Genomic DNA, 20,890 nt, shown 5'->3' with positions numbered 1-20,890 from the left:
GTTGACTGCTCTTGTGAATATTTTGTATGATTTGACAAACATAGCAGCTGCATCAAATTAAAAATTATGGGGTCGGGAGCATTATTCCTTTCATATATGTATTTTGGTCCATGGAATTGTCATCAAAGTCATTACTCTTGTGAATATGTTTGAGCCTGTTGCCTGGAAAACCATTATGCTACTGATTTGTAAGCCTCATAATCTGGGCTTGCTCACCTGCCAAAACTCAATCGAGGTTTTACTTGGTAGACTTGGAGAATCGATGATCTCATTTTGACATTCATAAGTTCTTCGGTGAATAATATGCTAGTTGTCCTTGTGGGTCATTTTAAGCCTGCCCAGTTTCCCTTAGACTTGACAATCAAACCCTGTAATCAAGAAAAGTTAGCTTTATTTGCATACAAAGATATTTTGTATCTAATAAAAGTAGAAAATTATGCATCAGTGTGCTCTGGAACATTCTGAGACAAAGTCAATTTATTTATTTTTTATCAACAGATGCTATAGCCTACCCCTTTAGTATACTACCAAACAGATCCATTCAAGAGTTCTTCATTCCCTCCATCTGGAAAAAAACATTTATCCTCCCTCTCCATAAAGGTGGAAACAGTAATGATATATCTAACATCCGTCCAACTGCCATCCTCTCTCCCATCTCCAAAATTCTGGAAAAATGTATCGATAGCCAACTACCTACTACACCACAACCTCCTCTCCCCAACCTAACATGGGTTTAGGCCTAGTCATAGCACCACCACTGCTCTTATATCTTTCTTGGAAACAGTCAACTATACTCGAGACTCAGGATACCTTGTCTCCTCACTATTTCTTGACCTTTCCAAGGCATTCTATACTGTCTTCAGCTAGCTTCTTCTGACCAAGCTCTCGAATTTAGGCACATCTCCCCCTACACTAGCCTGGTTTTCCAACTACCTTACAGATAGACAGCAAGCAACCAGATGGCACCAATCCCTCTTTCCTTTCTTCAGCATCAGTACTAGAGTCCCTACTAGGTCCACTGCTCTCTGCACTTTCATTAATGATTTCCATACCAGCATACCCCATGCTAATGTCATCCAGTATCCAGATGACTCCACTGTCATCTGAATGGCCAAGTCTACTTCACCTCCACTGAAACCTGGATGTATAATAACCATTTAGCCCTAAATGCTAATAAAACCAAACTTATGTTATTCACCCCTAACCAAAAATTAATTTACCATCAACTCACTCAACAGTACTTGCTTTGAAGTAGTCCCATATAGCAAACTTCTAGGGGTCATCATAGACAATCACCTAACTTTTGACCAGCATGTTAACACAGACATAAAAAGGAAACCCATCAGAAACTAGTGATCCTGTACAGGCACAAACACTTCCTCAACTATGCAGCAAGACTATCCCTTGCCTCTTCCTTTCTACTTCCATCCTTGCTCTATGGTGCACCTCTCCTTACTAATATACAATCCTCTCTTAAATCCAACATGGACTCGTACTGCAATAAAATCACAAATTTTGTAACCAGTGCCAAACAGTCCTCCCACCACCGCATATCACTCCAGCATCTAAACTGGCTAGAATTTCCTAAACATCTGACATACCTGCAACTAACCACAGCTCATAAGCTAATCTATAAGCCTTCTAGTTGTCCTGCCTTCTCTCTGTTCACCATGTATCACCCAAATAGACCTCTGTAATCAGTCAATCAGATGCTTCTTAATGTAGCAAAACCTAACCTTTCCGCCAGTCATATGCATTGCCCATATGCTACAGTAAAACTATGGAATGCTCTCCCTCCTTCAATTAGGTCTACTAGCAACCCTGAATGCTTTACTACTTCACTGAAACACCACCTCTTTTCCCATTAGCTATGTACATTTACCAGCACTGAATATTAAAAAACAATATTCCTAGCCTTCCTACTTTTCCTCCCCATCTCACTTTACAGCTCAGACTCCTGATATATACATTCAGTGCTTCCAACTTAGTAACTCCAACATGTGCCACCCAGCCACAAATAATCTACTGTATCAGTTACCTCCATATCTTCTATTCGCTCTTGATGCCTATATAGCAATAGCTCTAAGGCTGTACCGTACTTTCAGAATCTTTACTTTGCTGCTGTCCATCTTTCCCTCTCAAATGCAAAACTGCAATACAGTATTGTTCACACATTCACTGTTATCCCATGTCATCAATTGTATTCTTGTTTGGCTTGCATACTTGCTTAAAATCTGACATCTGTATAACTAGTATTATCTATTTTATTGCATCACCTATTCTGTAATATAGGGTTCTATACCATTGCTGTTTGATTTCTGTATTTTGATTCGGTAGCTTTATCATGTTGTTTGTATTGGAGCTTTTCTCCCTGGGCCGGTACAGAAAATGGGCTCACCCTGGCCTAGTAGACCTCCCGGTAAACAAATCTAAGTAAATAAAATAATAAAATAATTTTTTGCGGGAAATAAAATTAATGCATACAAAACAAAGGCTATACAGTAGCTGTAAACTATGTGCCCACACGTGAATTAGCTCAGCTATACCCACATTTATGAAGATGCAATAAAATTAAGTATTTGGGAGTATGAGTTAAAAAAAAAAAAGAATTGTTATGGCAGCTAAGGATATGTATAGGAAGTGACTAAAAAGATATTACAAAAACTGAAAAAATTGGAAGCTCCAGTTTATGGATATGGATAGCAAGATACAAGCAGTGAAAATGTTAAGTCTCTTTAGTTTTATATACAGGTCAGGCATATTTTTATCAACCAGAGGAGTTGTGGACAGTAATAGAGTTGAATGATTTTATTTGGGAGGGGAAGAGGACGAGGGTCAAGTGGGATTAGTTGTTCCCTCCAATAGAACAAGATGGTTTAGGAGTACCTGATTTGAAGAAATATTTTAATTCAAAGTGGAAAGGGGGGTGATGAAGCAATAAAGAAATTCAAGAAATAAGGACAGAATGGGATTTTAGGTGCAGAACATTAAGGAGAATAACAACCATACAGAATATTATATTCATAAAGTAGCACAAAGTATTCTAAGAACTTAAGCCAATGTGAGAGAGGAAATTTTGCCAGTAAGGATGACTGCAATTAGAAGTACAGAAAAATAGCAAGAGGAAGCTAGAATTTACTGGAGAAAACTGGCAATGGAACCATGGCTGTGGGAGCAAATAACTAGAGAGGGAGAGGTAATAGAAGGGAATAAGTCAATAAGGCATTTCGACTGCAGGCTAGAATGCCTTCCCTATCAGGGACTGATATCAGAGTATAGGTAGAAAGAAACGGATAGGGGAATCCTAAGTGAAAGACCTGCTCTGATAGAAATTTTAGTTGAATCTAGAACAGAAGCTGCTGTTAGCAGAGGGATAATTTAGAGCATATAAAATATTACAAGATAACTCTAAGAATCCATCAGAGAAGGACAGAAAAGATCAGGAAGAGAGACTGGATAAGCAATTCCCAAGGAAACAATGGGAGGATATATATATATATATATATATATATATATATATATATATATATATATATATATATATATGGCTTCCAAATGTGCAACAAAGTGTAGAAGAATTAGAATTTTTGCTTGGAAGTGTTTGCATAGATGTTTTTGTACACCAAGCAGATTCCAAAGAATTTTTCCTGAGGTAGGTTGCGAATGTTGGAGGCATGATGGGGAAGAAACAGGAAATTGGGCACATATGTTTTGGGAGTTTGAGTTGGCAGACTATAAATTCCCTGCACAGTACTCTGTGAGAAATATTGCATGAGCAAATGAGTGGAACTAAGGAAAAATTTTTTGAGTTGGTTACAGTATCTGAATTGCCTAGACATAGTAAAGCTTTAATTCTGGTGGCTGCCAAAAAAGCAAGTGCTATCAAATTGAAATTAAAGTCTAAACCAGTTGTATTTGAAGCAATGAATATTGTAACAGAGATAAAAGAACTGGAGGCAGGATCTTTAGAAAAAGGTAGGAGCAAACTACATCAAAAAGGGGAAATTTTGGGAACAGTACATGCAGAATAATGTTTTGGAGGAGGAGTGAGGTTTAAGGAAGACAATAATTGAGCGATTTATGTAATGTTGGATTGATGATTGTATAAAAGCATGTATGTAATATATGTTTGTAACTGAACATGTTGACATAGTTGATTTTCTTTTATATAAATGTATATTTACTTATGTCTTGAGTGATAATTCATGGTAAAATTAAAAAGATTGTTGCATCCTGGATGAGTAATATTTTGACAGTTTGTATATGTATAGTTCCTAAACTTTTGCGTTACAGGTTTCACTTTAGAAATATCACCTTGCTGTTCAGTAGAATTTCAGAGATATGCACTGATCTGACTTGTGTAATGACTGTGGTCTTCTGCTTATGAATTGGTCAACTGCTGTTGGGGAAGTTATTTTGTGTGGACCAGTGCTGCTATGTATTATGCATTTGCAGACTGCCATTGGCTCTAGTAAGTCTTTCTTTGCAGAATAATAAGTAAATTGTATTCTGCTAACTAATAGCAGCTTAATTCTGAAATAACCCAGTTGTCATATGTATTTGCATGGTGGGCTTGATCAATGAAAAGTAGTACCCACACAGAGGTCGTGCGAACCCTCCCACATGCACTTTACATGATTACATATATGTAGGAGCATGAGTATGTATGTGTAGCACAAGAACAGCAAGCCTTTACCTGTGCTACAAATGATGCCTTGTATAAGCCAACATCCAGCGTTGACAAATCCATGCTTTTCATCTCTTGGGGTAGTGGAAAGGAGTTGGTGTTTTAACAGAAGCAGCACCCCCTACCAAAGAGGGGAGTAGTAGGAACTAGACTCAGGGCCTCAAAGTAAAGTGGCATGGTCAGCCACACCAGAAAAATGTAGCATTTTTGGGACATGGCAGTCGTGCCTATGTTTGTGTTTTTATTTACCCATTGGATGAAAAACTATTGTAGATAGCACAGCTCTCCACATGACTTCCTCATCTGCAGCAGTGCACATGTTTTTGATGCATCATATGGGAATTTTGGAGTTATAAGTTTTCAGGATATTGTAAGCCAGAAAAGTGTTTTGGCAGTGCTTCATTTAGATGTGGTTCACTAAGGATTAGTAGACCCATCATTACTGGTTGTTTTACAAGCTTATGTAAATCTGAGTATGCACACTCACACACACTGCAGAGGGCATCGTTATAACTGTTCAACAATGAACACTGAAAACTATAACAATAGTACATAGAAGTATTGGCAGAACTTTTACTTCTTATAATGCATCATCTCACTAACTCTGAGCTGGAGCAAACCTCGGTAAGAAGGAACATCTCTTACTCCTACAGTTCCATAATTTTCCTAATGTCAGTAACCACACTTTTTTCTCAGTGTGCTTTTGGCCGTCTGCTTGCTGAACATCAAGCCTTTGTCCATCAGACATGGCTTATTCATTTCACTACACTAGTCTGAGAGCTGTCAGGTGGAGGCAAACACACTGTCAGTAGTAAAGATGCTGTGTGCCCTTCCTGCATCCTGACAATGAGGTGATTTTTGCAGTGGTATGACCTCACTCTTGGCTACTGGGGAAATGTAATCCAAGAACACCAACAATGCTCTCCCCATGGGGAGTGCACAATCTGTACACCAACTCTGAAGGCTATCCCCATGCAGTGGCTTAATGAGTTTTAACTGCCACCCAGGGCTGGACATGTGTATTGCAGACCCTTATCTGCTGGCTCCACCCTTCCAGTTTCCAGGATGGGCCAACCCATTCTCATCTGCCACCTCCTTCAGGTGTCTGAGTCCCTAAGTGAGCCCTGACTGTCAAGGTCTTAGTATGGGCTTTATCCTGTATGCCACTGGAGCTGTGAGTGGTCATACATTGACTAAGCATAGTAGTAAACCATAATCGGCTGTTCCTATTTCAAACAAAATTGGTGTGATCATACCACATTACACATACACATGTGTGTATGTGTGTGTGTCTGTACGCATGTATGTGTATGTGTGTGTGTGTGTGTGTGTGTGTATGTATATGTGTGTGTATACACACACACATGCATAGATATATATACATATTTACATATACATTCACACACACACACACACACATATATATATATATATATATATATATATATATATATATATACATACATACATACACGTGTGTATGTGTGTCTGTATGTATGTATATGTGTGTGCATATGTGTGTGTATACACACATGCATACATATATATATATATATATATATATATATATATATATATATATATACATATTTACATATACATTCACACACACACATACATATATACATATATATATATATATATATATATATATATATATATATATACACGTGTGTATGTGTATATAAGGATACTTTTGGTATTAAATTTACTTACTCTCTTGATTTGTTTGTATTTTTTTTGGATATGCCATTTACAGGATGAATTGATTGGCTCCATTTTATCAACTGTTCATAAAAAAAATAAATAAATAAAAAGCTCTTCTATAGAAGTTCTTTTATTGTGTGCTAAAGGCCGTCACCCTCCTCAAGCTTTTAAAACATCCCAGAGTCACACTTTTTGAGATTAAGGACAGTTTGTGGTTGTGATCTGGGTTTTATACAGGAAGCCTCACATTAGAAGAACAGTTCACGTCTTGTGGTTATCACAGGGCTGATATCAACAGGGGTCTTTGGCTACTGATGATTCTTATTGGAAAATGAAAATGTTAGAGTTCATAATGTCACAAATACTAATAAGTTTAGATCTGTTTTAAATGAACATTGTCAATTGCTCTCCCAGGATGGTTTCTTTAAAGGAGTGGTGGTCCCTTGTCAATGTTGGCAGACATTTAAAAAGGGAAAATGTTTAAAGAATTTTTCTGGGTTTAAAAAAAAAAAAAGTTTTAGATTTTCTCCAGTGGGACTATTTGGGATACATCTGTACCTAGAGGAAAGTTTCCATGGTGAAATTGTGTGCATTGTGACAATATTGCAAAACCAAATAACCTGAATTTTCTAACGCGTCTATTTCTTATGAAATTCAGCATTTTGTCACCTGTGATACTGACTGGGGGGTTTATTTGAATGCTGTTGTGGAAGTTTCTTTGTAGGCAAACATTGCATTCTTTAAATAATAACTCTTATTATTTATAAGTGATATTGGTTATAAGTGACACCAAATTCTATGTGTAAGCAGATTTTATACCATGAAAAGGCTATTCTTACCTTTGATCATGTGGTTGATGAGGGTCTTTCACCTATACAAAAACAGGCATGTAAATGGGTTTTGAATGTACTTCTGAAAAGCCTGGACTTAATGAGATGAAATAAATGTCTGCCCTAAAATTTATTGAAATATTGTTTCTTTAAATGTTATAATGTAAGTTGAATTGTGTTCTATGATTTTTGATTGGCTATCCATATGTGATGCATAATGGGCATGCTACTATTTGCCATATGATGATCAGCTGATTGGCAATGTGATTTTAAGGGTATTTAAATATGCTCAATTGCTTTGTTTAGTCGTCCCTGATAAAGCTTGTTCAAAGGGAAATAGTAGTCTATCTGACAGCAAATCAAGGTCCACATTACTATACTGGCATGCTTGTTTGTTTCTGCCCTTTTTATATATTGCTATGCATCTGCTTTCTTCCTTTGAGCAGCACTTTGTGTGTATATCTATATAGGGTTACCCTGCTGTTGGCAGATCACAGCTGAGTGACATTCTCTGTGGGGTTTTTTTTCCCCATCAAAATTAGAGTTAGGTGGTTGTTGCTTAATCAAGGCGGGTTGTGCAGACCATATCAACATAGTGGAGAATTCACTGTAGTTGAAATTGTGCACCTGTGGAGTTGGTATATTTATGCTATGGGGGTGTGGGGGCAGAACTGCTATGTCAGGATGTGTGTGGGTGGTGAAGGCCTTATGTAAAACATGTTTTGTTTGGGTTGTGTCTGTTTGCAGGTATGTGTGTTTAGGTTTGTGTACTTTTAAGAAGGCAGTGTTCTATATTTTTTTGTTTGTTTTGAAATGAGTGTGCGTAAGTTTTAAGAAGTGTATATTGCTGCATTTGCTGCATGTAGGCAATGTAATACATTTAATTTTCTTTTTGGAGACTGTATTTTAAGTTTATCACTGTGGTATGAATTGCGGGTGGGTGTTTGCAGTGGGCAGTGATATTTTCATATCTTGTAGGAGTGAGTGAGGAGAGTTGACAAAGAGATCAAAGAAATGGGATGGTTAGAAAATATAGTATGGAAGTAGAAAGCAGAGTGTGGAAGAATTTGAGGATGAGTGTGAATGAATAAAGGAAGAGAGGGGGATTAGAGAAGAGTGAACAGTAATATTAGTTTGTATGAATTAGAAGGTATAAGAAACTACTATGGTAAGTGAAATATTTTAGGAGCAAACAGAGGTGATGGGTTTATGTGATATTGGCTTTTTGACTTGTTTACAATTGCTCTAAATGCAAAGCAGGATTTTTTTAAAGTTGATATCACAATATTGAAAGTAATGAAAAGGTCTTAAGTTTTATTGGGAAGGATTACAATAGCTGAGGTGCCATTACTGAAAAGCTATGCTCTTCAGTGGTGTAGAGTTTTATTGCTTGGGGGATTGGGTAAGTAAGGGAGGGCGTGGTATCATAGTAAAAGTGTCTGTGCTCTTTGGGATTCCACATGACATTTGATGAAAATGGAAAACTGTGTAGAACTTGAAGCAAACATTCTACCTATCACTGGTCCCAAATACAACAAATGGCAACCTGGCAGGACATCAGTAGCACAATTGCTGCATAATCAAAATTACGAGCCCTTGTAGTACTGCAAGCATTTACATACAGTTTTTGTGTACTGTGTCTGATGTCATTGCAGGAGAACGAGACTTAACTTTTCTGTAGCAAAGAAGTATTTCCTTTTTCCGGATGCTATATGACTGTGGAATTGGTACATATAGTCTCTTTGGGCTGGAGAGTCAGACCACATGAGAAGGGTATAGTGGGAGCTTGCAGCCTGTTAAAATATTTGCTTTGCAGTTTATTGTGGCTTTATTTTTGTTCTGAATTTTGTTTATGCTGCAGCTGATGGCAGTGCCACTGGTTTTCCTGTCACCTACCCAGTAGAGATTGCTCCACAGAAACTGACCATTCTGTAGAAAGCAAACTAGACAGCCATATACTCAACAAGAGGATGTGTCAAAAGAAGCAAGTACAAAGGGGAGAAAGAAGCAACAACAGCTCAGTGCCACTTCACAGGAGGATAGATGTTCGAATCCATTTAGGAACCACATCTCCATCACACATCCCATGTAGCAGAAATAAAATGTGTATTTGTTATTTATGCTGTTTGAATTCTTTTCATCGGCATCTAATAATAATAATAACATAACTGGTTTTGAGCGGCACCATCAAAGGGGCATTCCACAACATTTTTACAAAATCCAGTACCAGTCTACACCAAACCACGAATTCCTTCGGCCATACCAGTTTGTCCAGTATCTTCTGGACACCCAGTCGATAGAACTGCTTCCAAAGATTTTGAAGTGAGCAAGGATTTATCGAAGGCTTTTCACAATCAAAGAAAATAAAAATAGTAGGGACATCTGGGATCTGAAACACTTCATAAAGGAAAAAAACATTCAAATGTTGACTGGCCAGCTTGTCTGTCCTGAGAAAGAGAACCCCTTTCTAGTGATTCTAGATATGCACAATTATCCTTTTTAGTCATACAAAAAATTTCTGAAATTCAGAATGGGCAGCTTCTATTTCCAATTTACTACTCCACCTTACGGCCTTTCTACTATGTTCTCTATGTATTTATGAGTGCCTAGCTCCAGTATTTGTGCAATTGAGACTAGGGTGTTCAGACACAGACCTTTTGAAATGACTCCTAGTCGAAGTACGGTCCCTGAAGGCATTCCACATTGATCTCCAACAAACTGTTTTCAGGATCAAAGCAAATCTTCAATTTATAGACCTAAGATCTACTGTCTTCTCCTATTAAGAAATGCTTAGTAGGACTCATCAGAAATATGAGACCCAGTACAGAGTCTCCCCACTTTAATAAGTAAACTGAGAGTCTAGTAAGTAATGAATTGTGAAACTCAGTGTTACACCTTTAAAGTGTGTTTGTGGGAGGGGATTGCCCTTGCACACCCACACCCCTGCTACTTCTGCAGACTCATTACAAGACTCATGTACCATGAAGTAGGGGAGATAGTCTGATAGTGCAGCCTTCGTCTTGGTATGTGTCCCCACTATCTCACATTTGCAGTTTCACACTTCTAGACATCGAAATGTTAATGCTTGATGTTCAGCAAGTCCCTCTGTGTCATAGTCTTGCATTAGCGCTCTCTCTCTTGGAGGACAGGGTTCAAATCCTGATAGAATATTTTGATAAAATCATGAAAGAAAATTATAGTCAGAACATTCCTGACAATATTGGATTTCATGTTCCCCTCTATTCTAATGCTTCCCCAGTAAAGTTCCACATAAAAAAATCCAGTGGCATTTCAGCAACTTATGAAATCACAGAAATCAGCCTTCTGAGTGCAGTCTTCTCTTTGTCTGCCTTTGACGAGGGTGTTGTAGTACCAGCTAACGTTGAATCCATCTCATGTTCATCCTTCATTAATGATAGATGCAGTGGATTACACTTGTTTGGGGAGAGGAGAATGTCTCATTTTCAAGAGCTTCATTTGTGGGGGAGTTTGTTTCATCTCAGAGGAGGAAGCACCTAAATGTAAAAGAGATGCTGACAGTGTTTCTAGCCAGGAAATTTGTAGATAATAATAGATATTACTAGTATTGTGGTGCTGCGGTAGCTTTGTCGCCTCACAGCAAGATGTTGTCACGTTCGATTCTCAGCTAGAGCGTCTTCTGTGTGGAGGCATGCGTGAATGGGTGTGCCTTTGTTGAAGGTTGTGCATCAGAGCTGGTAACTTGGCACGTAAAAATCCACTACAGTACCAAACATTAGCGGACCGGAGTTCCGCTGTGGCAACCCCTAACCGGGATAAGCCGAAAGACACAACAAAAGCTATAGTATTGTGATACATAAACAGTGAGGCACTTACTTTTGCAGACTGGCATTGATACCATGACTACATACAACATTCTTTTTTGACATACGATTTCATGACGTATATAAGAATCCGTCTTCGGTAATCCTGTTGACCATTTATTACTGTTATGGTGACTCATATAACAGTACTTTTCCTCTTCCTTTGTCATTATATTCAGTTCTACTACAGTTTAACTTTAATAAATACGTTTTCCTCATTTGTTTCTCCCTACTTGTCCTGCACATATGAACCTTCAAATGCACCACTAGAGAGGTAAAGGTCCTCATGTGTCTGTGATTGTCTTTTTTGTGCATATTCTAATATTGCTTTCAAGCCTTCAATTTTACAGTGTTTGGTGTTCCATTGTTATTACCAAGCACAGGACTGCCCACTTCCAGCTATAGTACTAGGACAAATGTCTGAGTCCAACTCTCCCACTTACTTCTTCCTCTTCCTTTATCTGCATTGTGCACATTAGCCCACTCTGAGTAAACATTGAACCCCTAACCCCCTTTTGCTTCACATGTATTTTCTACAAATATTGGGTTCAGGCTAACACCAGAACCCACTCCATAGTATCTGTAGGCCACATTTGTGCTCTGCCTTTAATGCTAATAATTCCTCTAGCTATAAACACTCCATGCAACACTCTAGTTTTGCTAATTTGGTTTCTGTCACTACAAAACATCGCCTTCTGTTCAGCCCATCACTTTCTACTCTATTGTCACTAGGCCTGTTTGTCTCAGTTTCCTTCCCTTAGCAGAATTTTCATGATGTAAAATGCTGAGCACCAAAGTGATTCTAGGTTGAGTAAAGCAGCATATCAGCCCTCATTGCTTAAAAGGTAGTTTCTTTCAGTAGGTAGCTCAACACTTTTGTTTGCAGTGTATCAGCTCAGGGAATGGTTGCATTGTGGTATTAACACCATTCTGCTTGTAGAACAGGGCTGATTCTGGATATACTACAACTGATGAATGATTAATGGTACATTAGCTTTGCTCCTGCCAAATTTTTAGAGTAAAGTAAGCATTTTAATGTAACTTTCAAACAGGTGTTTGTTCCTTTTTAAACGTTTTCACTTGTCTCTCTCTCTCTCTTCATGGCTTAACACAAAATATATTAGAAAAGGTTTTCAATAATGTACCATTTCTTTGGTACCTTCCAGGCATGTACAATCAGGTGTCAGGCACAGATAACTTGTTTTGAATTCAGTAGTATAAATATTTGGCATTGTTTTAATTGAAGTTATGGTTGTGTCTATATGTATGTTATCTCACTCTAACAGAGATGCTCAAATCAAGGTATCTATAGTTTTTTTTAACCTGGCGTTTCACATTTGTAAAACCAAGTAAAATGATCATGTGCCCAACTTTTCTTAAATTGGTATCTGATAATTTAACTTTTATGCAATTTAATGGCCAGTGATGTCAGTTGTTGTGTCTTTCGGTTTTTCCCGGTTAGGGGTCGCCACAGCGGAACTCCAGTCTGCTAATGATTGGCAGCTGATTTTTACATGCCAAGTTGCCAGCCCTGACGTACAACCTTCAACGAAGGTGCGCCCATTCACGCATGTTACCACGCAGAAGACACTCTAGCTGAGAATGATGTCATTAATTTACTGCAATTTGGATATTAATTGTAATGATTGGTTACAACATTATGCACAGTTGTGGATCATAAGTAGTTAACATGCAGCAAACTGGACAGTGTCCTCTTACTGTCTTATGTGATGTTATGTCACTGGTATGCAGGACACATGTTATAGAAGCTTTTACATTGTCAGTGGATTTAATGTTTATTCATACTTGTCTTGCAGATAGCCATGATGCAGTTCTGAGATTTAATGGGGCCCCCACCAGTGGCTTTCAGAAAGATGTTGGAGAGAAAACTACAATACGCCTTGTCAATTCCCAGGTGAAGTACAAAGTTTGCCAGAAGAGTATGAAAAATGATTGATTTACAAAAGATGGTGATGGAAAAAATTAATGCCACTTGTATTAGGCAGTAGCTAAAAGATGCATAAAGTCTTAACAGTGAGCCTATGAATTTCACACCAGATCATCCACTTTCAGTGGTAAATATTTCATATCCCTTAACTTCTTTTCTGTTAATTAGTACTGATAAACAATGTGTGTTGTGCTCCTTCACAGTATCAAGTCTGACTGAAAAAAGTGAACCTATACTATGAAAAAGAGGTTAAAGGTCTGTCCTGAAAAGGGACATTAATGTCCAGTGGGCTTATCCAGTTAACAAATGTATAAAATAAAATCTTCATAATCATGTTTATATATTTTCACTGTGAAATTTCGGATTATGTAGTGTGTTTCTGTGCATCTCATGGGAAATTACTGTTGGTGGAGTAGTACAATTCAGGCTATCCCAGCAGTTCAGATGTTTCTATAGGGAAAGAGCGGTCTATTTATGTTTTAGCAAGCATTTGACAATGTCAGATGCTGCCTTCAATTGGGAAGTGGACTGCAATAGGACAGGTTAAACGTAAGTGATCTGCAAGACAAGGAATTGTAACAAAGTAACTGCCCAGTGTATTCCATATGAATTGCCACTGTGTGTGTGTGTGTGTGTGTGTGTCTCTGTCTGTCTGTCTGTGTGTGTGTGTGTGTGTGTGTGTGTGTGTGTGTGTGTGTGTGTGTGTGTGTGTGTGTGTGTGTGTCTGTGTCTGTGTCTGTGGGGGGGCAGTCACTTGTCAGAATGTAGAAAATTATTGTTTCCAATGTTTCTTAATACCATGGTATGTCTGGGGTACTTTGATGGATCAGTTACAATGGTTAATTTGAAATCCAGTAATAAAATATTTTTCTAGCTTAAATCTCCATCAGGCAGTTAGGAACTTATATGCCTTAATTGTTAATACAGATAATGCACAGATTTCTGTTTCTATTTATAAAACCTTTAATTCCATTCCTTGCTACCAAGTATGTTATGAAACACACTAAAACACAGAATCGGCACTGTAATGTGCAGTAATGTCTTCTTTAAATGTCACAGTTCACAATATGTGACTTCGGAGGAGAATCACCATATTTTTAGAGTCATATGCTCAAAGATTCAGATCACTATACTCCGTAAATGCTTATATTTGTTGTCTAGAAATGCACATTCCTAAGCTGTTACACTTCATGTTCAGGAGTAAGCCAGAGCTCTCCTTTGGTCCTAGTGCCTTTCATGAAAGCAACATACTAGTTGTCTGGGTGCTGAGTGCGAAGCTGCCTAATGTCAAACAGGAAGAAAAAGACTCTGAACTCAAACTTATGTTGTACTTAATTCTTGCATTGTATTAGTGAGGAATAAAGAAAAAAACTTGCACAGAATGTGTAGGATGTACCTCTTTTTAACAATGTAATTTAATTATTATGAGGCACTTTAACACTGCAACTGATTTTGAGGAGGTATAACACTCACCTGTGAAAGGGGTTATGGGTTGATGGTATTTAATCACATTGGATTTGGTTTTGTCAAAGGGATGAAATAAGAGTCGGCAAACACTGTAGCCATGCCTGAGTAACTTCGACTGTGACCCATACACCTCTTCAGTGCATTACTGCTGTTACAATTTTGTTTTCAACATTTACATAAGGGAAGTAAAATATTACACAGTAAAACTGTAAAATTCCCCAAAGCAGGCAGAAGGCAGCTCCGATATGTAGCTAAATCCAAAAACTTGATGAACCAGCAAGTAATCGTACCAAAAAACTTTATTGCAGAGAAAGAAAGTTAGCACTTTCACAATAATAACATACCGCTTCTTCAGACTTCATACGATTACTTGCTGGTTCATCAAGTTTTTGGATTTAGCTGCATATCGAGCGGTCTTCTGCCTGCTTTGGGGGATTTTACAGTTCTACAATTTCATTTGGTTGCTGCAGTTGGGTTTGTTTTTGTTGTTCATAAAATATTGCAAAGACTGAAAGAATGGGGCTTCTGACTAAGGCTATTCTGTTAACTTCTCTGCATTTATCAAGAATTGGAATCAAAGCCAAAAATAAGGGAAAAAAACATCCCCCCAAAATGGGATTCTTAAATATTACCTCAAGTCATATGGAATGGTCTCATAACAGATTTTACTTTCTAAAGAGTAAGCAGTAAGATTCTAATGCCTGGCATTACTGACCGACTGCAATCCCCAGTGATTTACCAAGAAATCAAAAGTATTTTTATTTAGTTAATTTATTTATTTAACATTTGTTGACTAGGAAAGTCCAACTTGGACAGAGCCTATTTTCAGAGGAGGCCCGAGGAGAATTGCTCCTGATGCATGTCTTTGGAATATGGGAGTAAACCGTACAGAAGGCACCCCAGCCGAGAATTGAACCTGTGAACCTCTTGCTGTGAGACAACAATGCTGCATCACTCTGCCACCTATTTACAAGGGACAAGGAAAAATATGAGGTAAAATTGGGGATGTTATGCAAAATCAGGGACAGTTGATGGGCTGCGGGCTGGTTTCTGTTCTGTGTTACATTTTGCATGTTTTCTTAAGGTTTGTATCATGGAATATTTTGAAAGTAAAACGACTAGAGATATTTTAGAAACATAGTTTTGATACAAGAAATTATATTTCCATTCAAACCCATGGCGCATGCACATGGATGGCACAGTACTGCATACTAAAAGGTTTTGCGACGACCTTTTATATTTGTGGTTCAAAGTTAATGGTTTCTCTTCATGTGCTATACAATGAATACCAAATTTTTTTTTTTTGGTTAATCATTTTTGCTTAAACTGCTTTTGCTCACTACTTATTGTAGTACTGTTTAAAGGTTTGTATTCTGAATTTTATCAGGCATTCAGGATGATTATAGCTCAGTGAAAGATGGTAATTTTTTCCATTTTTTTGAGTGATCATTCTGAACTTGAATGACCTTACAGTGAGAATGTGTAAGTAAGGGGGCATGTTGGTGGACTGATTCCCTCTCCCCCTGACTTGGTGAGCAGGAGAATTTTCTTCCCTCAAAGCATGCTTCTGCAGCTTTTGCTGATGTTTTGCATGAAATCTGTTGTGACTTCAGTACCCAGATTTAGCTCTTTTTTTGTACTCTAGGTATCGGGATTCATGTATTTATGTACAATGATTTCAAAAGAAGCTACACTTAGAGGGTAGTAAATTACACCAATATTTCCATCTCATTTTACACACAGAGAACTTAAAAGAAGTGTGTTAGATGAGTCATGGTAGACTGTTGCCAGTTCCAGAACCGCTGCGCTCATTGCACCCTGAAACTCTGGTAAGATATAAATTGGTAAAAAAAGACAAGAAGAAAAAAAAAAAAAAACAAGAAAAAACTGTTGCAAAACACAAAAATGCCAATCAGGAACAGGAGGAAGAACCACTCCACAGTAAACAAATGCACCTATTCAGGCCAAATTCAATAAAACCAATACTGGAGTTTACTGAGAGTAAAACAAATAAGCGCTTTCGTCCTGACCACTTCAGAACTTCATCAGATAATAAATATATTCACACAATCACTTTATATTTATAGTAAGAAAAACTGGGTAAAAAAATCATTAAACAATTAATACATTATTTAAACTGACACACACCCTTAAAGAAAAGACATGTAAAAGACTGTATTATGTATGTAACATATGAAATCTGTATAAGATGAAGTAAATAGATGGGAAAAAACTATAATTGTAGTATAAAACATAGATAAAATGGTGTTTAAAAATACATAAATAATAAATAAATAATTATTTAAAACAGTGTTATCTTTCTAGAGCTTTTAATTTTAAAAGAGAGCGGATAGAAATGTGTTCATTTAAGCCTGGCTGACTTAGATGCATTAAGACGCAGTTGCCAGTAAAGCTCCATATTTTCTAGTAAGAGAGACCAGGCTCCACCTCGAGGTTCTATTTTAATAAAAGAGACCAGGCTCCACCTCGAGGTTCTGTTTTAATAAAAGAGACCAGGCTCCACCTCGAGGTTCTGTTTTAATAAAAGAGACCAGGCTCCACCTCGAGGTTCTGTTTTAATAAAAGAGACCAGGCTCCACCTCGAGGTTCTGTTTTAATAAAAGAGACCAGGCTCCACCTCGAGGTTCTGTTTTAATAAAAGAGACCAGGCTCCACCTCGAGCTTCTGTTTTAATAAAAGAAACCAGGCCCGACCTCGAGGTTCTGTTTTAATAAAAGAGACCGGGCTCCACCTCGAGGTTCTGTTTTAATAAGAGACCAGGCTCCACCTCGAGGTTCTGTTTTAAACAAAGAGACCAGGCTGCACCTCGAGGTTCTGCTTTAATAAAAGAGACCAGGCTCCAGCTCGAGGTTCTGTTTTAATAAAAGAGACCAGGCCCGACCTCGAGGTTTTGTTTTAATAAAAGAGACCAGGTTCCACCTCAAGGTTCTGTTTTAATAAAAGAGACCGGGCTCCACCTCGAGGTTCTGTTTTAATAAAAGAGTCCAGGCTCCACCTCGAGCTTCTGTTTTAATAAAAGAGACCAGGCTCCACCTCGAGCTTCTGTTTTAATAAAAGAGACCAGGCTCCACCTCGAAGTTCTGTTTTAATAAGAGAGACCAGGCTCCACCTTGAGGTTCTGTTTTAATAAGAGAGACCAGGCCCGACCTCGAGGTTCTGTTTTAATAAAAGAGACCAGGCTCCACCTCGAGGTTCTGCTTTAATAAAAGAGACCAGGCCCGACCTCAAGGTTCTGTTTTAATAAAAGAGACCAGGCCCGACCTCGAGGTTCTGTTTTAATAAAAGAGACCAGGCTCCACCTCGAGGTTCTGTTTTAATAAAAGAGACCAGCCTCCACCTCGAGGTTCTGTTTTAATAAGAGAGACCAGGCTCCACCTCGAGGTTCTGTTTTAATGAGAGAGACCAGGCTCCACCTCGAGGTTCTGTTTTAATAAAAGAGACCAGGCTCCACCTCGAGGTTCTGTTTTAATAAAAGAGACCAGGCTCCACCTCGAGGTTCTGTTTTAATAAAAGAGACCAGGCTCCACCTCGAGGTTCTGTTTTAATAAAAGAGACCAGGCTCCACCTCGAGGTTCTGTTTTAATAAAAGAGACCAGGCTCCACCTCGAGGTTCTGTTTTAATAGAAGAGACCAGGCTCCACCTCGAGGTTCTGTTTTAATAAAAGAGACCAGGTTACACCTGCATATAGTGTTTAATGTATGTTTGTTTTTTTTATTTTTCCGCAAAAGTGCATTTTCGACACACCCCCCTACTTTAATATTCCCTCTCCAATATCGCACTACAGTGGGGAAAAGGGAATATTCCCTTATCCCCACTGTACTACGATCTCAACAAGTTTCTTTAGTTGTACATTAACCGTATATGTTGATGTACAACTAAAGGTACCTGCTAGTGGCATGTCTTTTTCGTTGTTTCCTTTAGCGAACGTGCATTTTCGACAAAATGCATGTTCACTAAAGTGATTTCGACAAAGTGTGGTTTGGTTAACCAAACTGTCGACAAAACAACAAGGACCCATATATATATATATATATATATATATATATATATATATGTGTATATATATATATATATATATATGTGTGTATATATATATATATATATATATATATATATATATATATATATATATATATAAATGGTTTAGTTGAGATTGGTTGATCGAAGGTAACCTCAAATTCTGTATTGTCAGTCTACATTTGTCAGCCATGCAGATGGTCGACAGCTGTATGATAATGGATAATCCCCAGGAAAGGGGAACGTGCCCCTCTCCCAAGGATTGTGCAGTCTCAAAGTTGGTGTATGTAATTTACAGCAGGAGTGTGTGTAAATGCTGTTGCACAGGTGTTGAAGTTTTGCATTTTGATGTTAACTGTGTCAATGTTAAGCACATTGATGTAACACAAAATCAGCTATTTTCACTAATTTCATGTGTGTGTGTATATATGTGTGTGTGTGTGTGTGTGTGTGTGTGTGTGTGTGTGTGTGTGTGTGTGTGTGTGTGTGTGTGTATATATATATATATATATATATATAATCTGCTACAGTTGCATTACTATTGATTTATAAAAATGCTGTTTTTGAATTGATGTTTTTCATTTTTATTACACACATTATAGTTTCTCTTTGACAAATTTTAAGTGCATTTGTCTTGAAGGTATCCAAGTAATTAGAGGATGTACTCTGTAGTGAACATTAAATAACTAGTAAGAGTTTAATGAAACATTATATCTGATGTTGTCAATCTTTGTTTATTCATTACCATTAGGACCTCTGTTCCGTCCTCGGAACTGATACGGCCATTTCCAAGTTGTCCTGCCTCAGGCAGCCCTTCGGTCGGCCGGATTCCAAAGTCTGGGTCCGGCGTCGGCTGATGTTGCCCTCTCCCCGACGTCAGAGCACCTGGGGTATAAAAGCATCAGCCGACGCCATCTTCCCTAGTCTTTCTTGCCGCATGGTACCCGAAGCAGAAGCAGTTCGCAAGTGCCGGTCGGCCAGCTCCTGTAACTTCAGCTACCGAAGACTTCAAAAGCTAAGTTCCCCGTTAGGGACTCTTTCTTGCCTCAGCCGATGTCAGATCAAACGCTTAAAGTTAATAATTGCTTAACTTGTGGGAAACAAATACCTCATAAGGATTTCCATTCTTACTGCCTCCCCTGCCTAGGCCCAGACCACGACGTCTCGGCTGTACAGCCTGTGCCTCCTTCAACCGACGCACTCTTAGGCGTCGGGCGGAGTTTGCAGAGGAATCTTTTGGGGCTAGTTACTGTTACAATATGCCGTTGGAGATTCCGACTTCTCATTTAACCAAAAAACGGAAGGACAAGGACCGACACATGCGGACCGTGGTTTCGGCTGAAACCACGTCTAGGCCTACCGTGAGTGTCTCGGTCTTGGCTGAAACAGAGTCCTTGGTACTTCCGACCGTCGAAACTGCACAACCGACAACCTCTGCCCCGGAGGCCTCTTCTGAGTCGGTTATAGAATTTCCCTCAGAAACCAGTGTTCCGGAAACATCCAACACCATTTCCCTAGACAAAACTACGCCAGCACGTGGAGCAGCCAGGCCTCCTGCATCCATGTCCATAAAGGCATTCACAAGGGCTAAAGCTGCTAAACAGCCAAAATCTCTGCCTCCCAAGGCTATTCCTCAGGGATCCACTACAGGTTCACAGATTTTAAGTTTAGCTGAGGACCTTATTTCCTTAATTAGGGGCTCTCAGCCACATCCGGACAGGGGCTCTCAACCTCCTCTAGACAAAAGGCCCAGGGTTGAGCCCACTGATCTCCAGTCCTGTGATGAGGCCTCAGATGGCTCTGCTCTTTCAGACTACCAGGAGGAGGCCTTTACAGCCTACGAGGATTCTGATGCAGAGGAATCTATTCCCTCTGCCTCCCCTCCTGAAGAGCTGTCCTTTGGGGAGACCCTTCACTCCATGAGAGAGCATTTCAAATGGCAGGGCCAGGAATTCTCTGATTCCAGGAAGAGAATAAGGACTTTTTTGCATTTACCTCAGCATAGACCTTTGGCTATTCCTCCTGTTTTGAATGTCATTGATGGTGTACTCTGAGTCTAGCATTACCCCTGACTCCCTTCCTCCGGCTCCTGTCAAACCCGATAGGTACTACAGGGTCCTGGACTCACATCATTTCCTTTACAAGGCCCACTTTGCTGACCCTGAAACTATTTCCCAGGGCCCTAAAGGGGTTGCATCTGCCACTACTAAAAATCCACTCCCCTCTGAAAGGGAGTCCAGGGCTTTAGAGAGATGGGGTAAAAAAGTGTATACTTCTTCCACTCTTTCTATGAGGGCATTAAATTGTCAATTCCATATGATACAGTACCAAGAGTATTTGTTAGATGAATTGCATAAAAAACTCTCTTCA

The 20,890-nt window shown here is 38.7% G+C and overlaps 1 protein-coding gene across 1 annotated transcript in view; it reads left to right on the top strand.

Moving 5' to 3' along the window:
- LOC122801251 (beta-galactoside alpha-2,6-sialyltransferase 1-like) overlaps window positions 1-20,890 on the top strand; it is a 1,163,740-nt gene that overhangs the window by 1,050,728 nt on the left and 92,122 nt on the right. Inside the window, exon 6 of the mRNA XM_044070803.1 lies at window positions 12,884-12,981. Within this exon, the coding sequence (XP_043926738.1) occupies window positions 12,884-12,981 (98 nt within the window). The remainder of the gene's footprint in view (window positions 1-12,883; window positions 12,982-20,890) is intronic.

Source organism: Protopterus annectens, chromosome 4.part1 (genome assembly GCF_019279795.1).
Source record: "Protopterus annectens isolate FY-2018-M chromosome 4.part1, PAN1.0, whole genome shotgun sequence".
Lineage (NCBI taxonomy): Eukaryota > Metazoa > Chordata > Ceratodontiformes > Protopteridae > Protopterus > Protopterus annectens.
The sequence above is the reverse complement of the archived record's forward strand: the minus strand, read 5'-3'. Positions and strand labels throughout refer to the sequence as shown.